Source organism: Alternaria arbusti (assembly GCF_024043155.1).
Source record: "Alternaria arbusti strain BMP 1465 chromosome Unknown scaffold_30, whole genome shotgun sequence".
Classification (NCBI taxonomy): Eukaryota; Fungi; Ascomycota; class Dothideomycetes; order Pleosporales; family Pleosporaceae; genus Alternaria; species Alternaria arbusti.
This window is the reverse complement of record NW_026249970.1, coordinates 167,927-191,789: the sequence shown is the minus strand read 5'-3', so window position 1 is coordinate 191,789 and position 23,863 is coordinate 167,927. Positions and strand designations below refer to the sequence as shown.

At 54.2% G+C, this 23,863-nt stretch overlaps 9 protein-coding genes across 9 annotated transcripts; 4 read left to right on the top strand and 5 right to left on the bottom strand.

Annotated features, from left to right (window-relative positions):
- Window positions 1–1,793: 1,793 nt before the first annotated feature.
- J4E86_011186 (uncharacterized protein) lies at window positions 1,794–3,692 on the bottom strand (the record flags this gene model as incomplete). The annotated part of the gene is made up of 3 exons (XM_051451680.1): window positions 1,794–2,001; window positions 2,058–3,260; window positions 3,328–3,692. The coding sequence occupies 3 exons, from the start codon at window positions 3,690–3,692 to the stop codon at window positions 1,794–1,796; spliced, it is 1,776 nt and encodes a 591-aa protein (XP_051297219.1).
- A 1,219-nt stretch (window positions 3,693–4,911) lies between these two features.
- On the top strand, window positions 4,912–6,234 carry J4E86_011185 (uncharacterized protein; the record flags this gene model as incomplete). The annotated part of the gene is made up of 1 exon (XM_051451679.1): window positions 4,912–6,234. The coding sequence occupies one exon, from the start codon at window positions 4,912–4,914 to the stop codon at window positions 6,232–6,234; it is 1,323 nt and encodes a 440-aa protein (XP_051297218.1).
- Window positions 6,235–6,641: 407 nt separating this feature from the next.
- On the bottom strand, window positions 6,642–7,824 carry J4E86_011184 (uncharacterized protein; the record flags this gene model as incomplete). Its single annotated transcript, XM_051451678.1, has 4 exons — window positions 6,642–6,709; window positions 6,745–7,111; window positions 7,174–7,228; window positions 7,586–7,824. 4 exons carry the CDS (start codon window positions 7,822–7,824, stop codon window positions 6,642–6,644), a joined length of 729 nt encoding a protein of 242 aa, XP_051297217.1.
- A 1,547-nt stretch (window positions 7,825–9,371) lies between these two features.
- J4E86_011183 (uncharacterized protein) lies at window positions 9,372–10,640 on the bottom strand (the record flags this gene model as incomplete). The annotated part of the gene is made up of 2 exons (XM_051451677.1): window positions 9,372–9,511; window positions 9,659–10,640. The coding sequence occupies 2 exons, from the start codon at window positions 10,638–10,640 to the stop codon at window positions 9,372–9,374; spliced, it is 1,122 nt and encodes a 373-aa protein (XP_051297216.1).
- An 877-nt stretch (window positions 10,641–11,517) lies between these two features.
- SEC13 (GTPase-activating protein S13) lies at window positions 11,518–12,522 on the bottom strand (the record flags this gene model as incomplete). The annotated part of the gene is made up of 3 exons (XM_051451676.1): window positions 11,518–11,800; window positions 11,856–12,305; window positions 12,362–12,522. 3 exons carry the CDS (start codon window positions 12,520–12,522, stop codon window positions 11,518–11,520), a joined length of 894 nt encoding a protein of 297 aa, XP_051297215.1.
- A 482-nt stretch (window positions 12,523–13,004) lies between these two features.
- Window positions 13,005–13,839, top strand: J4E86_011181 (uncharacterized protein; the record flags this gene model as incomplete). Its single annotated transcript, XM_051451675.1, has 2 exons — window positions 13,005–13,279; window positions 13,329–13,839. 2 exons carry the CDS (start codon window positions 13,005–13,007, stop codon window positions 13,837–13,839), a joined length of 786 nt encoding a protein of 261 aa, XP_051297214.1.
- Window positions 13,840–14,861: 1,022 nt separating this feature from the next.
- J4E86_011180 (uncharacterized protein) lies at window positions 14,862–18,133 on the top strand (the record flags this gene model as incomplete). Its single annotated transcript, XM_051451674.1, has 3 exons — window positions 14,862–15,220; window positions 15,295–17,991; window positions 18,043–18,133. 3 exons carry the CDS (start codon window positions 14,862–14,864, stop codon window positions 18,131–18,133), a joined length of 3,147 nt encoding a protein of 1,048 aa, XP_051297213.1.
- A 1,231-nt stretch (window positions 18,134–19,364) lies between these two features.
- Window positions 19,365–21,464, top strand: COT1 (Cobalt uptake protein cot1; the record flags this gene model as incomplete). The annotated part of the gene is made up of 5 exons (XM_051451673.1): window positions 19,365–19,978; window positions 20,025–20,268; window positions 20,322–20,578; window positions 20,626–21,105; window positions 21,167–21,464. The coding sequence occupies 5 exons, from the start codon at window positions 19,365–19,367 to the stop codon at window positions 21,462–21,464; spliced, it is 1,893 nt and encodes a 630-aa protein (XP_051297212.1).
- Window positions 21,465–22,123: 659 nt separating this feature from the next.
- On the bottom strand, window positions 22,124–22,585 carry J4E86_011178 (uncharacterized protein; the record flags this gene model as incomplete). Its single annotated transcript, XM_051451672.1, has 2 exons — window positions 22,124–22,148; window positions 22,401–22,585. 2 exons carry the CDS (start codon window positions 22,583–22,585, stop codon window positions 22,124–22,126), a joined length of 210 nt encoding a protein of 69 aa, XP_051297211.1.
- Between the last annotated feature and the right edge of the window lie 1,278 nt (window positions 22,586–23,863).

The window sequence follows — 23,863 nt, the reverse complement described above, 5'->3', positions numbered from 1 at the left end:
AGCCTTTCCGGGATGGATCCATTGTTGCTATTGTGTTTAATAAACGGTGGTGCTAGACTGTTTTCGGGGTGGTGTTTAAATCTGGCAGGGAACCATTGGGTGATTGGGTGCGCGGTATGATAGGCCGCGCATTTAGAGGATGGGAGGATTTTTTGTGACGAGGTGGGTGGGATTGATGGTCTGGGGTTAGCGAATGTGTGCGAGGGAACGTACAAGGTGTGTGGATCGTGATGGATGAATAGTCAAATACGGTAAGCGCGCGTGTACAGCCTTGCCGTAGCTGGAACGACAATAGACATGGGGATCGTGATCAACGATTCGGTACTTCAGCATACCACGATAGACAACTTGATTGGACAGTAGGTACCTACCTGTGTAACACAAGAATCCATCTGTCACGTTCCTTCTCTGCAACTGCCCTGGCCATCGTCACGTTCTCACATGCACCATTTGTGCAACGTCGTACGAAACCGGGTAAAATCTATGCTGGTCGTTTCTTCCTTCATCAAGTACCCAGGTAGCCATCTGCGCGTTGGTTGGGTGGTGCATCGGTCCTGCACCATTTCGCTTGCTATTGTGTTTCTATTGAACACGCCAGCCATGGATACCTACCTAGGTACATTCAGCACGTGAGGTGTGGAGCTAGGGTACGAGAAGCGTTGATGTACGTGTAATGAGACATGTGTGTTGGCTCATGCGTTGGATGTCTAAGAGTCATGATGATCGTTGATTGCAGATGGGGGATGACTAAGTATGTGGACGGTGGTGGACGCTTTGGGTGCACAATAGGAAGATGGGATGGGACAATAGGATGGGGTTTGGGATGGTGCCACAGATGAACAGGTTCCTTTGCGGTTTCGTGATACGAACGTGAGGCCAAATTTCTTCCTAATATAACTGACAACTTTTGCATCTTGATAAACAGCGTCTTGCAAACCTGATCTCCAAAGTCGTATTCGTACAAAAGCTTAACACTATGGCTTGCGAACTCCTCCGAGAAAAAGCCACTTCGCTGCATTCCTCTCAACACGAAGCCACGATGCTTTGACACGCCACCCACGCGCCCTCCCACCGCCATCAGCGCCACGCAACGTGCCCAAATCCGGCGCTCTTCTGCGCTCAGTCTCAATACCAGTCTCCACATCGACAAGAAGAGTCATGATAGGCTGAATGCGATACGAAAAGGACGCGTGGCCAAGGCAACACACAATAAGGCGCCAAGAAAAATGAGGAAGGAACAATAGGAATGCATATGCACTGCCAGCTAGTAAGTATACACTATCTGTCCTCTGTCGATCGTACGATTCCTTGTGTGTACAGGGCAGGGGATATGGAGGGACTGGGAATGGGAAAAGCCGGGCTGTGCCGCATCTTCGATGGCTGAGCCAGTGCCAGTTTGTTGGAGAGTCCGCTGCCGTACCCGTACCCGTGTCTGCAAGGCAGACATGTGCCGGTGCGTGCAAGCCCAAAGCCATAGCAATGGTCCTTCAAAAATGGCAAAAGTCCTCCAAATGGCCTAGACGACGGAAGTTGAACCCAGCCAATTAGGCAACACACTATGCTGCAAATCCGGTAAGGAACAAGAAAGTTACGTTGTTTTACAAGCCCTGCTGTCGTGATGAACACGATGTCGAGCCCAAGACGCCACGCTCCATGAAATGCGATAGAACACCAAACACCCACCGGCAGTGTCCAGGAACGGGAAAGAAATGCCCTTCGGATGGATGACTGCGATCCAGGCTGAACCCCTAACACCGATGAAGTAAACCCCGTCACAGACAACTGCAAGTCTATCACCGCTGTGGTCGGTACTGTTGGACTTCATGCTGTGGACGTTCGTGGTAGAAGAGGTTTTCCGACCAAGGCGGCAACTTCTTGTCTCGTTCGTAGAGGTAGCCACAGTTGTTGCAGAGAGTGCGTGGGCCTTTTGGACCGTCGCGAACAGCCCAGACGGCAGTTCCCCAGACCCAGCAGTGTGCGCATCTCCATGTTTGTCGCTCCCTGTGGTTGTTGTTAGTTCCAATATCACAATGCACAATGCCAGTATTGTCACATACCCTTCTTGGAGCCCTCCACCCTGCCCGCCATAGCCGGATCCTCCTTCGGCGCTTGGCGTGCCTCTTCCAACCGGGCTCAAACTCCTGAATCGTCTCTTCTTTTTGCTGCGCTCGCCGCGGCCCATGTTCTCTTGTCCTTCGATGTTGTTGAAGAATTCGTTGGCGGGTTGGCCCGTCATGTTTGCGGTCGAGGAGAAGCGCGCTGTCTCTCTGCGTAGTCTTCGAATCTGCCTCTCACGGTCCCCCTCGCGCTTCTCAATTTCTTCAGGTGATAGGATTTCCACCTTCGGTTCCCAGTCGTCGCAGAGGTGCTCTTGGTCGTATCTCCAACCTGCACCAATAGTAGGCTCTACTGCATCGTTGTCGATCTCGCCGTCGCCCACCAAACCGCCATTCTCGCAGGCTTCCTTCTTAAGTCGCAGGACTGCTTCGTAGATGCTATGTGTCATGGCGTTCACCCATTCTCCCGATAGCCCCAGATCCGCGCACGTCGTCTTAGCAAACATCTCCGCGAAACCTGGTGGATGTAATAGTGACCACTCGAACTTGTCAGTGTACAATCGGTTCATGAGGTTAATGTTGAGCGTGACGATGCAGCGGTAGGTATCGTCTGGATTGTGAAGCTCCTCCGACGGCATTGCGGTCGCAGTTGCGCTGATACCATTTGGAATGCCCGCTGACGTCTGTGCGCCGTTGGTATGCGATAAGCCGTTGGTCATAGGGGTCGACGCGCCGTTCGTGGCTGGTACTTGTGGTGTTGAGGTGCCATCGCGGGACGATGCAGGCAGTGCGGTCTTGCCGTTGGTTCCTTGAACAGCGGGCGAGTTTGCAGAGTGGAACAGAGGGTGTAGCGCAACACCGGCATATTCCTCCAGCTGCTGTCGAATCTGGTTTGCGATTTGGGAGATTATGAGGGGCTTTCGGTCGTTTGGCAGATCTAGTTCATCGACGAACTGCTTTGCGAATTGATCGGGTGTCGTCAAAGCCTCGTGCAGGTTCCAAAGGAACGAGTCCTTGAGTCTGTATGCGGGAGTGACGTCGGGTTGTTTGTACGCGGGCAGATTCTCGTTTATGCCGAACTCTCGCGCGTTGGACGGTGTTGGCAGCGGCGCCTCAGGCCGGAAAGCCTGAATGTCCATGTCTATTCGGATAGGAATCAACGTGACAGGCAAGACTGATTGCGTCTGGACTTGCTTCTCCGTGCTGCAAAATGTTAGCCTTCTATTGCGAGATGCGTCCCATGGCTTGATCCTGCCACCATGCCACATACAGTGTGCGCTTCGGCCTGCCCATCCAGTCTCGCCAGATTCCCTGTATATCGACTGGCGCAGTGAGCTCCTCGCCCAAGGCTGCTATTTGCGCCGTGTGGTCTGCGCTGTTCGGGTCGATCTTCTGTACGCTTCGCAGACCTGTCGCACGTCGCGGCCGATCGCTGTCCTCGAAATCGTCATCATCGTATGCGTCCTCCGCATAGCTGAGAACGGCAGTCCCGCGTTTTGTCACGCGCGGCGCAGGGAGGGTATTCGAGGGCGGAACAATGGGCGATATCAGCGAGTTTCCGTGGCTTCGCAGTCGCGGCGCATAACTCGACATGAAGGCCTGGGGTGGCGCCGTCTTTCCCGTACTCGTAAACATGGCTGTTGACACGGTCGATGGTTCGTGTAGGAGATGTGAGGAAGCTCAGCAGAGCTCGCGAACACTAAACGCGTCGCGATGTCGACGGGGCCTCCGAATGCGGCGAATGGGTCACGGTGTCCGTCAGAAGGCTGGTCGATTCGCGATTACCCCTGCACTGCGACCGATAGGCAAGTCCGTTCGAATTGCGACTGCTTTTGCGCGTCCCTGGCTGGTGACGGATGCTTTCGCGGTTGCGGTCCAGCTAGCGTTGCCAAGGCCCGCTAGTCCGCAAGCGTCCCAGGGTTCTCAGGGCTGGGGGCTCTTTCCAATGTCTGCCCTTCACCTCACCTGCCCAGGTGCTCACTTCACGATGCATCACAATACCCTTGATGCACCAGAATACACCATCGATGTACCAATCACTGCGCATTATGAACGTTTTGTTGCGGCACAGCGCGCTGCAACCCATAAACACTCTCAATTCATCCACATTCATCAGATCACCATTCCCACGTGCCCGAAGTCTTTCAGTCACACGAGCTCTCTACACGCTGCCTGCGAGTGGAGTATCTAGGTATGGATAGCAAGAGTTGGAAAATCTGAAACGCGTTATGCCTTCCTTCCGCCTGGGTAACTAGTGGCGCTTAACGGTCTCCACCAGGATATTTCTTGCCGCTGTGCATCCCAGCTATATCTCTACGGATCTAGGGTCTATCATGACTGGATACCCAATCAAATACATTTAATGAAACAAGAAAGGTAGGAAGTACATGTCTTCGGTGGGCCTTGCGCGGGTTCTTGTACCTGTTCAGGCATGTGCAGTCTTCATCAAGAACTCACGGTCACAGCGCTGGCGCAACGATGGCGCGCGCTAATTCGCCGGGAGACGTTGAATACTCACCTTCACCTCCCAGCATCAAGTATATAATCTCCCAGCTTTGTCTCATTGTGAAGCTATTGTACATTACGTATTACTAAGGCTGTTGTGTTATGACTCTACAACGCTGCCACGGTCCTTACCATCGCGCCTACTAAAGACTTTCGTTATTCTTCCTACACAACTCATCGCGAATACGAGCTCAACATTCATACCAACTACGCAACTCTACGAGACCTTCATTTTACTCTTCCAAGAACTACTTGCGACAAGTCTTTGACAAGACATCTCTCGATTTCAGACATTCGAACCAACATTTCGACTTATACGGTACATCCCTCAGCTGGTCTAGGAAACACCATGTCTTTCAAGTCGACCCTTTACGCCGTGGTAGCCATGCTAGCCATGGCTCCGCTCTCTGCAAACGCACACATGATTCTCAAGAGTCCCGTGCCATACGGCAATCCCAACAATTCACCTCTCGACGCTAGCGGTTCCGACTTCCCTTGCAAGGCCGTACCATACACGGTCAACACTATGAACGAATGGAAGGTCGGTTCATCCCAGACTCTTGCATTCACTGGTACGGCTGTCCATGGTGGAGGCTCATGCCAAATAAGCGTCACCACCGACAAGGAGCCTACAAAGGACTCCGTGTGGAAAGTCATCTACTCCATTGAGGGTGGCTGCCCTGTCTCTGCAGAAGCCAACCTGGACGAATTCGGTCCCAGTCTCGACAATACCTTCCAGTTCGATATTCCTCCGGAGCTTCCCAACGGCGTCATGACAACAGCTTGGACGTGGTTCAACAAGATCGGAAACCGCGAGATGTACATGAATTGCGCGCCGGTTACAATTTCTGGTGGTGCCGACGACACAACTGCATTTGATGCTCTCCCCGACATGGCAGTCGCAAACATCCCAGTCCCGCAGTCTTGCGGCACGACAAAAGAGAGCAGTGATTTCACATTTCAGAACCCAGGGAAGTACGTGAAATCTGTCGGTAAAGGCCCTTTTGTGGATCTTTGCACTGGCGCAACTTCGCAACCCAGCACCGGCGGTGATGCTGGTGGTGGTGGTAGTGGCAACGCCGACCCTGGTGCCGCACCCGCCAATCCTCCAGTCGCCAGTCCTCCAGCTGCTAGTCCTTCCCCGGACTCAGGAGCCTACCAACCTGCTGCTACGCCTCCATCTGCCGCGAGCCCAGCTCCAGTAAGCCCCCCTCCCGCTCCACCAGCTGCTCCATCTGGCACCAAGTCCGCCTGCTCACCCAAGCCCAAGCCTGCCGAGTCCACCCTCCGCACACTCGTCACCGTCACAGCGCAAATGCCAACAAACACCGACGGCATCTTCCCACCCGGCCCAGCAGCCGGTACGGGCACGACCCCCGCCGCAGCTCCAGCGCCCCAACCAACCGGCCAGTCTCCAGCATCACCCGTCGCGCCCCTGAGACCGACACCATCCGGTGCACCCGCCTCACCGGCACCCGCAAACCCAGGTTCAGACAAAGAGGCGTGCTCCCCCGACAGCGCTGTCGTTTGTTCGTCCGACGGCACGAAGTTCGGTCTCTGCGATCACGGGAAGATCATCATGATCCCCGTGGCTGACGGCACAAAATGTGAAAACGGAGCCATTGCTAAGCGTGGTGATTACTCGCATCGTAATCAGCGCACTGCTATCTAGTCTTGAGACTGGGTATTTGTTTGGATGGGTTCGTTTTGTATATACTTGTGTCAGCTGGTTCTGCCTTTTAGTATGTTTTTTTTTTTTCGATTTCTCTACGGGGGATGGTTGGAAGCTTTGGCTTCGATTCGTTCCTGACCTCGCTTGTTGGCTTCGCTGTCGTATAACAGAGGAGCGTTCTTTCGCTTTTCGCTGTCGCGATTGAAGAGAGGTTCTGTGTGTAGATGTGTATATCATGTAATAGTACTATTACTATAAAACCCACCCCTCTTTCTTCTGCCACTTCAATCACTAAGTACTAATTATGATCCATGTCCAGCATCTAGGCGGTACCAACAGCATAAGGAACGAACCTGTTGCAGTTGGCCACATCAGCATCGCTGCCAATTCTCCAGATAGCTCCGCAGTCAAAACTCGTCGAGCCTCTGGCAGCCTGGCACGACAACGGACAGGTCCCATCGCTCTTGTACGTAACCTGACACGCCGTATCCACCAGCCCGGCCCTCGTACTGCCAAAGTAGAGTGCAGCCCCACTCCCACTAGCATTCGGGTCGGTTTTACCGATCGAGCCAGCGTACGGCCCATTAAGCACTTGCAGCTTATTGATGTCCACAGTGGTGAATTGTAGGACGGGAGGGGGCGAGGTGCCTCTCGTGTTGCGTACTATGTTGCCGTTGGCATTGGACATCGGGTTTCCGTTGTTGGGGCCGCCGATGGCGTAGACGGTAAATGTGGGGATGGCGATGACGGCGGATGTGGCTGTGAAAACAGTGGTTTGTTCGGTGATTGTAGAGGTCTCGGTTGCGGTGTTCGTGATGGTGTCGGTGGCGGTCACGATATCGGTTGCCGTTGCCGTTTCGAAGATGGTAAGGGGTACCTATTGAGGGAAAAACTTGTTAGTAAATAGTACCATGAGTCGTAGGGCTGGTCGAAACTTACAGTGACCGAAGTTGTGATGGTGGTGGGCAGACTCAAGGTCGTTGTTGTAGTTGTGCTAGAGGTAGGCACAGAGAGACATTTGCATGCCGAAGAAAGGATTTGACCTTCGACATAGTTGTTGAAGCATGAAGGCTTTTTGGGGGGTACATAGGCGCCTCGCTTTTGTACGGCACCTGGAGAAGCGCATGCAGTGATTGAAGAATATGAGACTGTGTTGATCGTTTCTGTTGATGTCGTGGTTTCAGTGATTGTTGCAGAAGCTGTCGCGGTCACTGTATCAGTCGCTGTAATCGTATTGGTCGCATCAGTAGTCGTAGTTGATCCCGAGGTAATTGTGGCCGTTTCCGTGATGGTTCTGTATGTTGTGAGCGCCGTGGTCGTAACGGTGAAGATCAACCTAGTGTTAACTCACGCAGTGAAGGAGGTTACTGTGGAAGTCTTTTTGACTACGGGGATCTTAAGGTAAGAAGAGCAAAAGCTGGTGGCTTGGGGTTGCTGCTTCGCAACAGTGACAAGACCACCGACCACGTCGCAGAACAACTTCGCAACGATTTTGCCAGCGGGCTCCGGAGCTGCATCCCGGGGAACAGAAAGGGCACCAGTGGGGATAGCAAGACTCAAGGCGAGTCCAGCTGCTGTGTTGAAGCGCATGGCGAGAGTGTGAATGGGTTGGAAGCTCAAGTGATGGGGAAGATGCTGTGAAATGTGCTCTGGTGAAAGTAATAAGACGCGTCCGAGCAGAGTCTTAAATACATCTTGTAGGGCCAGAGCATCCTCTCCTCATTCTTGTGTGCCACTCTAGAACCCACAAAACCTTCGGTACGGTGAAGTCGGTGAGACCGATATTGTCAGTGTGTTGCAGTAAAAAAACTGAGGAGCTGAACTCTCGCTTCACGAAATCGACAGCCACAATTCTCCTCCTCTTCCTCGTAGAGTTAGAACTCCAAGCCACAAAGGTGCATCGTCGCCAGGAACAGCAAGGCTTGAGTTGGAGGACGACGATGATGTGTCGTTCAGCCAGCCTCGACAAGTCTTCAAGTTAGACTAGCACGATGTCCTCGCTGTATCTGGCAGTATGTCTGCAGAGCTTCCAGGCGACCTCGGATTCCAGGCCCCCGAGAGCAAGTAAGCCTGGGCATGCTCGGCTTGACAAGACTAGAGGCTATGTGTTGCCCCCGGGTAGGCATAGTTTGGTCGAATCCTGGGGTAAGACGCACATCTAGAACACCCTTTCCGTCTACGAACAGTGAAGCTTGACAACTTTGGGACTAGGTCTGCGATGTTGCGTTTTGATCTTGAACTTTTCCAGTTCTGTTGGCACGGATCAGTACTAGCGGCGTCGCTTCGCCTGGCACGGCCTGCATCCTTTCCTTCAGTCTGGGGATAAAGCCACACTAAGAAACGGACCGAAGCCTAAACTCCCTGCAGCAGCCCTCCCGCTTTAATTCTCTTTAGTTGTTCTCGAGGTTTTCCAATTCACGTTGCGCTCTAGATCTCGGGGTTCCCGCCATGCAAGGCTCGAAAGAAAAGACCTGCGTCCAGGTCGACAGCTGTAGGCCTCGGATATTCTCTGTCGTCAAGGGCGCCCCTGTCATGAACCTTGCTCAAGATCTGCTGTCCATTCGGAAGCGTGTCATCCGTACTGTACTGTTCGCTTATGGCGCTACGATGCGGAGTATACTCCTACGATGCCGGATACCTGGGTTTGGTCGTCCTCTCTTCGCACGCCTTGCGGTGATCATATGTAGATCTGGCAAAGTAATATCTGAATTGTAGACCAGAACCTTCGCACGCACCGCGTGGTGATCGAAGGGAGGTATGACGCGGTTGATAGTTTGAAAGATCCGCAGTACCTAAGCGAGTGTGATCGTTCAACACCCAAGCGGACGGCCGCCCGGTGTCGGGCTCTGGTTGCGCAATAAAGACAAGTCCGTGCCTTTGGCTCACCTCACAGCTTAAAAGTATCATAGTCGTCAGCAGATCGTGCGTCGGTGAAGAGACAGACAAGTAGTCTTGAGCCGTTTTGCAGAAGCATAGGTGTGCCACTGCGGCGCGGCAGAAGCTGTGATGTTGAAAATGCTGCGAATCGACGTAGGGCTCGCTGCGGAATCGAATTTTGCAGGATGTTTCCTGTTCCGACGCGTTGGGTGGTAACCAGCTTTCTGGTGAAATATATCGCTTACCGCAGCGATCGCATCTTATTCGGACGAAACCTTACGGGTCGCTTCTGCTGGCTTCCGCGCTCGAACCTGGAAACCTTTCTCGCGATCGACTTTGTTCGTGTACCTTAGGGTTTGACTATTCAGTGTCGGTGATTTGCGGGGCGCTCTCGTAGTGGCTTTCCGCCAACGTTAATATGATCGACGTTGGTTTCGTTGCCTTCATCTCAGACGAGGAAACTAGGGAAGAAGGCCTTGATCACCTCATCTCCAGCTTCCTCTAGCCTGCGGTCCCCCACTACTCCTCAGTAGCATAATTCCCATACCTACCGCTATAGCACCCAGGAAAATCCACTGCGGAATAACAATAGCGTTATCCCTCTGCTGGTACCTTCGTGCTTTCTCTGCATACATCTTCTTCCTCAGCGCGCGCTCTTCTTCATCCACTTCTACATCCTTCGTCTTCATTTCCTTCCTTTGTTCCCCAACCAGGCCGTCGCCCTTCTTTCTTCGTACGTCCTTCAAATAATCCCGAATAATGGGGTCGTCCTCTTCACTTAGATCCACGAAATCCCTCTCTTTCATCTCCACACCCTGATCAAGTGGACTCGCTACATTCAATCCACCCACAACACCCTCTTTCGCCGTCAACTTCTTCTTATCGACGAGCACATCGTCTGGTAGCCACTCTTTCAGGGTGTCTTCGGGTAACGTCCGGAACATAAGACACATCCACATCTCCAGCACATTCATCACGAGTTCCGGATGATCCATACCCGGTACTGCATTGCCATATCCGCCCGAAGGAAGCACAGCTAGTACACCAAAAACGTTATAGATACTCCACTCCAACGCATAGTAATGTAGACTCGGATGATCTCTCCTATACCTGAAGTTCAGGTGCTGAGCCACTCTCACGCGCAGATTGCTACTCTGGCCGACATAAATCCTCAATCTTTTGTCGACACCTAAGATGCCGTTGAGGTAGATGGCGCGGCCTTCATGACGCAGATCCCCGCCGAGATGCTTTAGGGCGTCGAGAGAGAGGCGAGAGGAGAGGAGATGCCATAGTTGGGGACGGACAAGAGAGAAGATAGACGAAGTGAGGATGGGGATGCTGTGGTGCGAGATCCAGGGTGTGTACTTATGGTAAGGGTGAGGATTGCCGTTGTCTGGGGAGGAGACTGGGGGCTGGGATAGGCGTGTCAGGAGGTGCGTGAGAATTGCTCGCGCTTCGAGTTGCACCGGATTGAAGGTCGTCTGGCTGGCACGATTAGATGGCGTTGGTGTTGTCGGTGTGCTTGACATCGCAGCAGCTGGAGACATTTGACGACGTGATGGTGTTGTAGGAAGAGGAGAGGAAGCCGGTTCCTGGTAAACTTCCGCTGTCGCCATGATTTATATCTCTTCCCAAGGAGCGTAGAACGATACTTGTTGATCGTGATTGGATGATGTTTGTGAGGAGTTAGGCAGCTGTCCTGTAGAAGGCTAGCGTCAAGGCACCAACGTGCAGGTGCGATGAAGCTTGGAAGACAGACACAAGCTCAGTACGAGACAGCCGCAGCGGAAGTCGTCCCTTACGGAAGATGACGAACTATATCGGGATGCGCAATGTAGTTGTGAAGTGGAACAGCGTAGGTATGTAGGTCTAGATGTCAGCTCCACCTGGGCGATGAGGCTGAAGCTAGCGCCCTTCGCACATGCCGTATCGGGCATCTTCTGAGAAAAGCGTCGATAACGGCATCTCTCGAGCATAGCGCCTTAACCACTCGGCCATGACGAATCGCATGCAGGGCCCTGTGTTCCTGTCGTAGTTATTCGCCAGCTCTCGAATAGACTCTTGTGGCTTGATGTGACCAAGGCTTCTGACCGTCTTGCAGTCATTTTACGTATTGAGTGAGGCCATTGGAAGAAGCTTGATGAAATTCACGTAAAGCGTTGGCAAGGCTGTGATTGTTACAATCGATTAAAGGCTACGCTCACGCTACACCCATGCGTCACTATGCCCTCGTGCTATGCTCTTACATCAATATTGTTCGTAGGTGAATTGGTAACACCCGTATTCAGTACACCACGGCCCGTCGTCTTCATATGGTGGCCACTGGTCGGTCCTGAATTTGAGGCCGAGACGTACGGGGTATTGCAAGAAAGTCCCAGGGTCTGCTTTGTCTTTTATAGAGATGTTCTACTCCTCAATCGTCTTGACGCATTCCCATCCGCCGCTGAGCCTCTCCTTCCACAGACTGACCCTGTTGTCGCCGGTGCTGACTGCGAGCGCATTGCCGCTGAGACTCCAGCTCACGCGCCACGCGGCAGCGTCGACGTCAAGCTGGGTGCGCTTCCACTCGCGTAGATCTGATGATGTCCAGATAATGACAGTCTTGTCCTGGGATGCGGACGCGATGTACGATTTGGAGAGAACGGTAGGGGACCACGCGACGTCGCGTACCCAATCTGCATGACCGCCACTAGTGTATGATGTTAGCAAATGTCCCATACCGTCGATCCGCGATCATGACTTACAGCGGAGTCGCATTCCAGCTGCCGCTCTCGGGGCTGAACTCCCAAATCTTGACCTGGCAGTCGGTTCCGCCGGTGACTAGCCTCTTCGCAGCGCCTGCCTGGTTTCCGCTTGCGCTGATGACCTGTCCCGGCGCATAGGCAGGTGCCCAAGAAACACTGTTTACGCCGTTGCCGTGAGCAGGGAAGGTCTGATGTGTCCAGTTGTTGTCCTTGAATTCGAGCACCGAGACGTTGCCGTCAGATGATGCGCAGGCAAGGAGGCAGCCTGCCTCGTGAGGAGCCCATGCGACCATGTTGACCGACTGTGTGTGTAGGGCGACCTCGTATATCTTCTGCCAGCTGCCAGACTGCTCGCGCCAGATGAGGACCTTGCCGTCATACGAGGAGGAGGCGAGGATGTTTCCGTATTTTGGGTGTGCCCATGCTACGCTCCAGACGGCGCCCTCATGTCTATGAATGTCAGCGTCGAGTCCCATACGACCATGACTTCTTTGGCAATCACATACCCTCTCAGGGTCTCCACCAATGTGTGCTTCTCGCCCTCAACCTCGAAGATCTTGATGGTCTTGTCCGAAGAACACGTCGCGAGCCGCCTGCCATAGTAATCCAGTACGGCGTCATGCTGTACCTCGTTAGAATCGGTCGGGGGTGAGTCGATGTCGCCCATTGCGCTGGCTGGTGGTGTTGAATGTACGAATGTGGGGTGAAGATAGAGGCGGATGTGTATAGAGAACGTACAATCATGTCATCGTGGCCAGAGTTCGCTATAACGTTGGCCTACAGCGGCAGTCGCAAGTTAGCGGACATGATCAGGTTGGGCGCGTTGGTGGGGAAGTGCTTGCCATTTTTGTTGTAGATCAGCTGCGATAGATGGTGGTGAATGAAATGGAGGTCGAGGCGGTGTTTGAAGGCGGCGTGAGAATTGTGTAGGCAGAAGTATGAGCAGGCGCGTCCAGACGTGTCCACAGCTACACAGTGCCCCGAAGTTGGTTGATGCTGCTGTGGCCTCAATGCAGGGGTCTTGATGAGATAAGATTAGATCGAATCCCAATGACGCGCTAGCATACCCTACACCACCTGGGCACCTACCCACGTACTATGTAAGCATCACATGCAACCACTACCTCCACTCACCACTCGTCACTCATCATGGCCTATTCTTCCCCGCGCCACTCGCAAAACTTCTACCAGTACGATGCATCAACCCCTCCGCCGCCCCCACCAAAGCCCGGACGGTCGAGTGGGAATGCGACTCCATCACAGGGACCTCCATTACCCCCACCCCCGCCAGGTCAATCATCGTATTCGGGAGATCAACAACAGAGTTCGTATTCACAACAGCAGTACTCGCAGACAGGTCCCGAGCAACCGACAGTCCAACCACCGGACGATGGCTGGCTGCCTGATGTGCTCAAGGACAAACCGTATGCCAACTCTGCGCCGTAGATAAGCCCACTACTAAGGTATGAGTAGGACCAAAGACTTGCATCATGTGCTTCAGACGCCAGAATTGCAAAATGCTATAATTCACAATCCTGAGACAACCCATCTATCATTACCTGCATCGATTGCGCCCCTGCAGGCGCTGCTCGCACAGAATGTAGGGTTGGCAGAGTCACTCAAACAGCTAGAAGCACATGTCCAGCACCAACGAGATAGCACACAGTCGCGTTTATTGTCGCTTAAGGCTTTGGAGCGTCAGTGGAAAGCAAAGCAGGCTGAACAAGATGAGGCACTGCGAGAGTTCAGTCCGCCAGCACTCTATCAGAGGCTGAGTGCTTCAGTAGGCGAGCAAGAGGCGTTATGTCGGGGACTGGAAGAAAGCTTCCTCGAAGGCGAAGGTTTCGGTGGTGGGGATGCCGTGGCTAGCGACCGCGAAGTGACGGACTTTGTGAGGCGCTTGAGGGAGGGCCGAAAGATCGCCTACCTTCGAGGAGAGCGCAAGGAGCGATGGGATGAAGGCCGTGTCGGCGGCTGGCGATGAGCGCTCCACCTTGAAATAATTATAAATACTAATATCAGACCACGCACGCAACGTCGCAGTATGTGCGGAGATGTCAAATTGCCATGGCATGATAGTTATGCGGCGCCGGCAGTCGGAAGCATGCCTGAGAGTCAAGGCATCAGCACATGCGATTCAGGCGGCGAGATATGCAGCCGGCTGTGAATCTAAGATTGCATCTCAGGGGCCTCGTCACCTCCATAAGAAGGATCCTCGCCGTTAGCATAGGCCGAGAGGCTGGACTGGTCGTCATGAGTCGTCGTCGTGAGCACTGTCGTCGTTCGCGGCAGGCGAATATCAGCCACATCCCAGTACAGCTGCCCCTTAGCGTGCTGGCTCCTCATTTGGAGACAGCCGTGGTTGTCGGAAAATTGCGCGATGCCAAAATAAAGGTCGCATGCAATCCACTGCAAGCCACCCGTTGCGGGTGTCACATGGCAGGGTTGCAGTCGCTATGCACATGGTGACGGCTGGGATCGAGTCTTGGTGGTTCAGCGCCTCATGGAGTGTTTCACGTCGCAGGCAAAGGCGCCTCCGCACGTCACCTGGGCAGCCAGCGTCAACGTCAACTCGACCGGAGCGCGCGACTCTGAGATGTCAACACCCACTTTGCAATTGAGCGTATCCCCGAATCACACTCCGCAACCCACTCCCCACGACGACAGACGAGGCGCCCTCTTGAGCCTCCCCTTAGTCCGCGGCGCCCATTGGCTGGGTAAAAAGTGTACCTGCAGCCATCCTAACCCTAAAAAGCCCCCTGGCGCGGCTCGCTCCACCTCGAGCAGCGCGAACCGCCCATCACGGTCAGGTAGAGCGCCCGAATCGACCAATTCGAGCGCTGCGATCGGCTCAGAGGCCCCTGGGCGCCCCCTTCGCCGGCAGCTGTACCTGGCGAGCTAGGCGGGTCCCCTTTACGAAGAAGCGACTTTTGGCAGACTCTCCACCTCCCTCTGCGCCCATCATTTGTGCACGCCATGTCTATCGCGGGGGGATAATACGAGAATATGCAAGCCGTCCAAGCGTCCCCCGAGGGCGCACATGCTCCCAACGCCTTTGCCTCGCCGCCTCGCCAAAAGGGCTCGTCCTTGGCCTCGATTGCCATCTCGTCCTTTGCTGCTTTTCGGTCCCAGTCCTCGCAACCTGTGCCTGTCGCCGTCCTCCAGTCCCCGGTCCGCAGAAAGCCCCTTCCCGCGAATTCCCCCGTAGTTGGTCGCTTTACTGTCGATCAACAATCTAACATCCCATCTGCTGCTGCACCTGATAAGAGCGTTGATCTCGCTGCTCAAAGAGGACGCGCCCCCGACACCGTGCTGTCGCCGCCAGTCACTGACGAAGACCTCTTCCTGCCCCGGAACCTCGACGAGTGAGTGCCCGATGCGCGCTTTCCTTTTTCATCGCGCCTTCCTTTCATCGACACTTGGCTAACAACACCACCAGCAACCCACATGGAAGGACCCCTCTGACGGCAACCGCACCCCGCCAATTCTCAGAACGTGATCGTGGGAGCTCGCTCTTCGTCGCAACGCGAGCACCCCCGACCGCCCCAACCGCACCGTCTGCCGCGCGGCATGATCGATCGGCCAGCGGCATCCAACTCCAACGTCAGAGCAAGACCGAGGCGCTGAAGGCCTTTGGCATCCGGGGAGCACACGCCCGATCCCCTACCATGCCGAACATGCCCGTGTACAACAACGCATCGCAACCGCCGCCAGACCTAAAACTCGACTTGAACGGTGTCACGGAAGATTTCATGGACGACTACAACTACGGTCCCGAGGACCCTTCACTTACACGCCAAAACACAAAGCCCAAATCACCCAGCGGCGGAGGATTCACCTCTTTCTTTGGCTGGAACTCGCGTCCCCAAAACGAGCCCGCGTCGCCAGCCACCGCCTTCTCAGAACACTCATCACCCGACTCTCCACGCTACAGACAACCTGGCATGGGCTCCAAGTCAAAACCCAACGGCCTAGACATTCCAGCCGCCAATTCGCTCGGCTCGTACTTTACTGTCCCCGGAACTCCACTTCTATCGTCATCGCCCCAGATGAACGCTCACGTAGAAGAGCTGGAGCGCGAGTTGCGCGAGGTCAGCTCCGAGCTTGCTGCCTCGATACAAAGAGAGATGGAGCTAGAAGACGAGGTCGAGCGGTGGAAGGCAGAGAGTTCCACTGCCATGTCTGACAATCGCAGGACTAGCGACTACTACTCAGATTCTGGCACAAGCTCTATCCGCTTCCCAATCAGCGATCCCGAGAGCAAGCTCGAAGAGGTCGAGATGCAACGGAGGAAGGCCGAACAGGCGCGTGCCACAATAAAAATGCAAATGGCAGAACGCCTACAAGATGAGCTGCGACGCCGAAGAGATCTAGAGGAGCAAGTGCAACAACTCGAAGACCAGGTCGGCGACAAGTCAAGAGCAGGCTCAGTCGTAGAGACACCCAAAGTCAAGGAGCTCTCCATGTCGCTCGAGGATGCGAAGAGGCGCTTGGCTGAGGAAAGACAGGTCAAGGAGAACTTCGAAGACCTCCTCACAGCACTCCGGGATGAACTGGAGAAGCATCGCAACGAGGCGGACAACCTGCGCGACGAAGTGGTACCACAACTCCGGGCGCGGCTTGAAGTGCTCGAAGGCGACGCTGCCGACACAGAGAAGCTGGTATACGAAACTACCCGTATGCAACAGGAGATTCAACAACTTAAATCCGAGAACGAGTCGCTTGTCAAGCAAAGGATGATGCAACAACAAGCACCACAACAGTCCCGGGTCCAGTCTATCCAAGAGGAAGGAGACCTTGGCCCATTACCTAACCTACGAGTTGGTCTAACCCGTTCGAACTCGCTAGCCCGTAGCTCCGCTGGCCTCAACTCGAAACGAGGCTCACTATCACGTTCCAACTCCGTCAAGGACAGATCGGGTGATGTATCACCAGTCGGTGCACCGACAGTCAGCAACCCTATGAAGGAGCTGGAAGAGCAACGAGATGCACTCCACAAGGCATTAAAACATATCTTGCAACGGCAAGAGCTGCAGCAGAAGGAATTCGCGCGCCGCATCAAAGAGGTAGAGGCTGAGAGGGACGCTGCTCTGAACCTCACTCCTCGCCGGACTGCGTTCCACAAAGAGGTCACAGTCCTCAGACAGGAAGTCAACTCTCTACGCCGCCGAGCCGACGAAGCACTTGAACAGAAGTGGCAATGCGAGAAGGGTCTTGGTGGACTGCGAATGGACCTGGATCGTGCACAGCAGGAAACTGGTTCCCTTCGCGAGCTGCTCAGAGAACACGACATCTCGATACCCGAGATCCGGATAGAAAACGAACCTTTGGCCTTGGACAAGGCCTACAACGAGCTACGAACTACTCATGCCCTCTCGCTTGCTCGCGTCAAGCAACTTGAGTCGAGCGACGGAGATGCACTAGGCGCTGCCGGTGCCGAAGCTGAACGAACTCTGGACCTCTTGAAACAGAGCATTTCCGATGCAGAGGCAGAGCGCGATTATGCGCAGAACGAAGCCGAGCAGTACCGCAAACAGGCTCGTGCCCTTCAACAGTCCGAGATCGAACACTTGGGCAGAGAACAAGAGCTCAGCAAGGAGCTGTTCGCTGCAGCCACCCGCATGGACGAGCTCTCTGCTAAAATCCAGCAGCAACTCACCGCCAACAGCGCTCTGCGCAAACGTCTTACTGACGCGATCATGCGCGGAGAACAGGACCAACGCAGGTCAACAGAGCAAATCATCCAGCTGGAGAAGAGGCTCAAGGCAGCAGAAGACAAGGTCATGCTTGCCCAACAGTCTTCAGAAGACGCTGTCGCGCGCCACGAAGACGAGGTTCAGGCTATCAAGGAGAGCCACACAAACCACCTGCGTCGTGTCAAGTCCGGACTCCTCAGTCCTTCGGCGTTCTCCCCCAGGCTTCCATCGTCCCCTGTCTTCTCGCAACGGTCTCCTCGTCTTGACGTAACTTCAAGTGGACCCGCTATGAGCTTGGCTGAAGCCACCAAGACCGAGTCGCTTGAGAAGCGCGTAGAGGAGCTCGAGAGGGCTCTTCGCGATGCCGATCACGAGATGGAGGAAGTCGTTGGCCGCATGAATACTGCTCAGATGGAGGTCGCTGACCTGCAATTCGAGAGGTATGTCGATCCACAACATTAAATATCAAGTGTGTTCTAACATGTTTCTAGGGATGAGGCTATGAGGCAGACACGCAAACTGCAAGCCGAGATCGTCGCCGAGCGCGAAAAGGTCAAGGCTCTAATGGCCACGACCGCATAATGATCGTACCGACACCCGCTGGACTCAACAGCTATACATAATACCTTCTTTTCGACAAAATCCTCGATACCACCGTATCGTCTTTGGGACACACTTTTCACATCTTCGGCGTTTTACCCAGCTCCCGCATTTACATGGGCCTCATGATCCTACGCATACTACACTTTACTTTCACCCTTCAATATTGTCTTAGTATACTTTTCCGGTCCCCAACCGACCGGAACACCTTTTGTTTGACAGACAAGCTTTTTTTGGTCGTCAATGTTCTATACCCGTCGATGGTACAGCGTTTTCTCAGCGCTACACAACCTTTGCATGGCGGACTTTGTTGAGATCTCGGGGGCTTCTGCCTGCTCGTTCTTTTTGGATTGCGCATGTAACGCTCGCTTAGCGAATTGCGATGGTAATTGTACTGTAATGGTATAATGGATGATGGTTGGACGTGTTACATCACTTGCGAACTATTGAATGACAACGTGCTTGTACCGAAGAATTTGTTACCCGATGTTGCACCGTGATGTTTTTCGTCGCTTAACCACGCTGCTTCCTCGTGTGGCTGCCTTTGTTTTGTGTAACGTGCTCCTCTTTGGGCTGGAGGTTCGCTATCGATAGCTTGATGATAGGTTCGTTATTTCGAGTCCTGGGGTACAGCAACGGCGTGACAGGCTGTCGGATCTGTACCGTCCTGACCTGTTTCGGACAGGCGGCACAAGCAAGGTGAATAGCCAACGTGGGCGAGCACATGCTCTATCTCGGCCGGGTGTGTCTGAGACGCAGGAAGGCGTTGGCATAATGGTGGGTGGGTAGAGGCATGAGAGGCGGAGGGGTGGTGGAGGGCGTCTCGTGTTCACTAAACTGCTAGAACATGTTTTATCCAGGTATGTATCGAGATGCATTTCTAACTTGCGCTCCTCCGAGTCGTCTGAAACATGCGTTGGGTTGCTGGCACAGTTCCCCGCCTGGTGGTCCCAGCTCGCCCTAAAGTTGTTATCCCTGACCGAGCTACTGCGGCACTCCCCAGCACCTCCCTCTCCTTGCCAGCGCCGCACTGAAGAATCCTCTGCAGTCGCCGTGGACCGCTAAGACGCCCGTGAGAGAGCGGCATTGTCACTGTTCCTAATCCAGCCGTCTCCACCGCCCAGACTTGGACTTGGTGTTCCTCCGCTACTTGACACCCAACACCCACCACGACTACACCGACTTCCCCTCCGAAGCGATTGCGGCCGCCACGATGAACAACAACCAGCAAGGCAACCGCCTGCAGCTCAACTTTGGCTTCGGCGGCGGTGACCGAAACAACCAGCAGTACCAGCAGGAAGTCGGCAGAGCATTCCCGACGACACCCTCGACGTTCCCGCAACCTGTATACCCCAACCAGGCCGGCCAGCAGGAAGTCTGGGGCGCCCAGCAGCAGCAACAGGGCAATGGCTATAACGGGGGCGGAGGCTACTTCATGAACCCCTACCAGCAGGCACAATATCAAGGGCAGCAGGGCAACCTCCAGGCGCCAGGCAGCCAGCGCTTCGACCAGAGCGCCAACGGCCTCGCCCAACAACTGTCGCACCAACACCTTGGGGGCAGCGGTCGCTCTGGAAGTCCGTATGGCCGACAAGCCTCCCCGAACCCTGGACGCCCTCGCACCGCAGACAACAGAGGAGGCTATGGCTACGGAAGCCAGGGTGGCAGCTCGGGGCCCCGACAGCCCTCGCTGTACGATGAAGAGGCGCCGCAACGAAACCCCACCAAGTACACGGAGAATGTAGACAAGCAGGCCATGGTATCCAAGAGTCTCATCAATACATTCTTCAAGGACAGTGTCCAGCGCGCTCGCGACCGAAACCAAAGGTGGGATTTCCCGACGTTTAGTTGAGCACTACTGACCTTGCTACAGAGCTCTCGAACTCGATGCTCTTATGAAGGAGACGTCCATCTCCGACAGCCGAAAACGGTCCAAGGAGGATAGCATGCGCCGTGCCGAAGTCGAATACCTGCGGTTCCTGCGGACAAAGGAGAAGCCCGAAAACTTCTCGACACTGAAGATTATCGGCAAGGGTGCTTTCGGAGAGGTCAAGCTGGTGCAACGGCGCAACGACGGCAAGATCTACGCGCTCAAGTCGCTTGTGAAGCAGGAGATGGTAGGCAGTCCTCATTCGATACCCACCTGCAGCATTAAGCTCACACGCAACAGTTCAAGAAAGACCAGTTGGCTCACGTACGGTCAGAACGTGACATTCTCGCCGAATCCGACAGTCCATGGGTTGTCAAGCTGCACACAACCTTCCAGGACAACACCTTCCTTTACATGCTTATGGAGTTCCTGCCAGGTGGTGACTTGATGACGATGCTGATCAAGTATGAAATCTTCACCGAGGACATTACACGATTTTACATGGCCGAGATCACGCTCGCGATAGAGGCCGTCCACAAGCTTGGTTTCATACACCGGTATGTGTTTAGTAGTCGCACCAAGACAAAGATTCTAACTCTCCCAGTGACATCAAGCCCGACAACATCCTTCTCGACCGAGGCGGCCACATCAAGTTGACAGATTTCGGTCTGTCGACAGGCTTCCACAAGGAGCACGACGCCAACTACTACAAGAAGCTGCTCGCCGGCGGCGCACACAAGTCGAACCGCGACAACCGACAATCAATGAACCTCGACCAGATTCAACTGACTGTCAGCAACCGTACCCAAATCAACACATGGCGTAAGTCTCGTCGACAGCTCGCCTACTCGACCGTCGGTACACCCGACTACATCGCGCCGGAGATCTTCAGCGGCCAAGGTTACGACTACAGCTGTGATTGGTGGTCGGTAGGCACAATCATGTTCGAGTGTCTGATCGGCTGGCCGCCGTTCTGCGCTGAGGAGCCACACGACACGTACCGCAAGATTGTCGACTGGCCGCGTAACCTGCACTTCCCTCCCGACCAGCAACTCGGCGCCGAAGCTGAGGACTTTGTCCGACGGTAAGCGCCTCTATCCCACACGATCTTCACAATCATCCCAGTAACTAACATATATGTCCAGGCTCATCTGTGACGCCGAACACCGCCTCGGTCGCATCGGCGGCGCCAACGAAATCAAACAGCACCCCTTCTTCCGCGGCGTCTCCTGGGACGGTCTCCGCCGTATCCGCGCCCCCTTCGAACCCAAACTGCAGTCCAACATTGATACTCAATACTTCCCCATCGACGAGATTGACCAGAATGATACCTCGGCTGCTCACAGGGCGCAGGCCGCACAGGCAAACGAAGACGAGTATGCAACCAGTCTGCCCTTTATTGGGTACACGTATAAGCGCTTTGACGCGTTCCGCGGGTCGTAGATTGGTATTTAGCTTGGTGGGTTGATTAAGGAAGAGGGATGGGGGTGTTAAGGGAGGAGTGGTCAGGATTCCTGGGGTCGAGAACTCTCTCTTACCGTCGTCTATCTGCCGTTCCCTTTTGATAGCATGAAGCCTGAATGGAAAGGAAAGTGTCCTGGCTGGCACGCACCACTGTCACATCATATCATAACCATATACTACATAAATCTTTGCGCACAGCGCGTGAATGGAGTAATGGCTGGTAAAGGTTTTCTTGATCCTCTGTTCCTTGATCCTCTGTTACTAGGGTTGAAGGTCACGTCAAAGAAAGAAGAATGAAGCGTGTGATAATAGTCATGGTGGCTGATGTGCTTGTGATGGTTGAGGTTTGAGAATTGCTGCTATTACTACATGTGACATGCAACTTGCGGCCAAATATCCGAATTGAAACTCCTGTACTAATGCTCCTGAGATGCCAAGTTGACATATCTCCTCTCGCTTAAGTTCCTCCATGTGCAAATGTCGCTGTCATGTGTGAAAAGCTCCGTCGCTGGATCTCTTATCCCCGCTGTGCGTGCTGATATTGATGTACCGAGATCGCTGGAATTTCGTCCGTGTCGCCGCTTCGCCGTCCCGCCGTGTGGTGTTGTTTCGTTGGAAGAGTTGGGGGAGGTGCGCGTTCATCGGGCTTCGAATTGGACCATACTGGATGTTGTGTTAGAGAGACTGCTCGTGTAGGTTCTGCTGTCCGCCTTTTGTATTTGTGCTGCATCGCGCTTGACAGCTTCTTGCCTCCTCTTTCGCGCTCTTCTTTTTCTGAGCCTGGTTTGTCGCGCGCTTCCTCTTGTTTCTCTCTTCTCCCCGAATTTCTGCGCCTGCCCCTGCTTCCCACACCCTTCTCCCTCTCCCTGCCTGCCTCTCTCCCTCCCTCCCTCTGACAAGCAAAATCTCACTTACCGGTTCGTCCTCTGCTTATAAAGCACACGATGCCCACAGTTCCTGCACCGAATCGGTTCTCCGCGCTTCAGCGGGACGTCCATGTCGCAGTCGCCGCACTTGTAGTGCACAGTGCGCGCGGTTGCGTCGATTTGGCTGACGGTTGCTGGGTCCGTGGTTTGCTGGGGGTTGTAGGCCGTGGACATTTTGGCGGTGGTGTTGGTGCGTGAGGTTTGGGTGGTAGGACGGGGGTTGACGGGGGTGTGGTGTGAGGGTTGGAGGCAGAAATGTCTAGGTTGCGATGATGGTTTGCGCCGAAAACCGAGGGTCGCGGTGGTACGTGCTTGGGCCTTATCGATAGGGTATCTGGGACTCAAGGAAAGGGCGCGTCTGCTTCTTCATCGATGCATCCTCATCAGTGCAGTATTATTCAGCCAGTCACACTTTATTTCCAGAGTATACTCACGCCTTGTTATTAGTTTCCATTACTATTAGGGAATTAGGGAAGACAGTGTCATGTCTGCCGACACTCTCGATACAGGCAACTAACGTCCATGACGCTGCGAATCCTCGCAACAAGCACGAGCCCAGGAGATAACCTGTACAGTAAATCTTAGCATTAACGCGCACAGATCGAAGCGATGAGAAGGCAACCAGTCTCAATATCCAGAAGCCTATCTACAGTACTGTAGGTCGCCCAGTATGTGGCACGGTTCGGTCCTTCTCAAGGTTGATCTTGCGCGCCCCTACAACTCGATGGCATACCACACTTCAGCCCCTTCCTCGATCCCGACCCTTGTCGGATGTGCCCAATCAAACTGTGGATCAGCGATAATACTGCAAGATGTGCGCATGGAAGGTATAGTATGTCGCACGAGGCTGTGGTTACCCCGCCTCGATTCTATGGCTACTTAGGTCTGCCACGCCTCCTTCGTGCAGGCATGACATAGTGTCTCGTCGCTTTGCCCGCACCAACACAGCACTCTCGGCTGGTATCTCTTGAGGGACGGTCCCTTGGTAGATACTTCGACGATTATTCACCACCTCGCCTTACGCTTCACTGGTGCTATGCATCAAACCCCTCGGCGTCATGTCTCATATCATCCCTAGCGTGGCGAGACTGAGACCTGAAATCCGTCTCGCCGAAGCGGTGTCTCAATTCGAAGCCAATCTGTCTATGGTTGAGAAGGCCAGTTTCCGAACAGATCGATCGAAAGCGCTCGAATCGCCTCCCGGCCCCAACAGTGTCATGCGGGTCACTGCAGATATTGACAGAGCTCAAAAGGCTGGCAGTCGATGTTTTGGACCACGGTTCACGAATTTTCTCCATGGCGTTCAACAATTCGCTGCGCTTGGTGACGTAATTATTGGAGGATCTCAAAACATCATCGCATGTGGCGTATGGTCGCTAGTCCGCATGTCGCTGCTGGTAAGCGTGTTCATCTCATTCGAGTTCGGTCATTCGGAGCAAGAAGCGTTGGAAG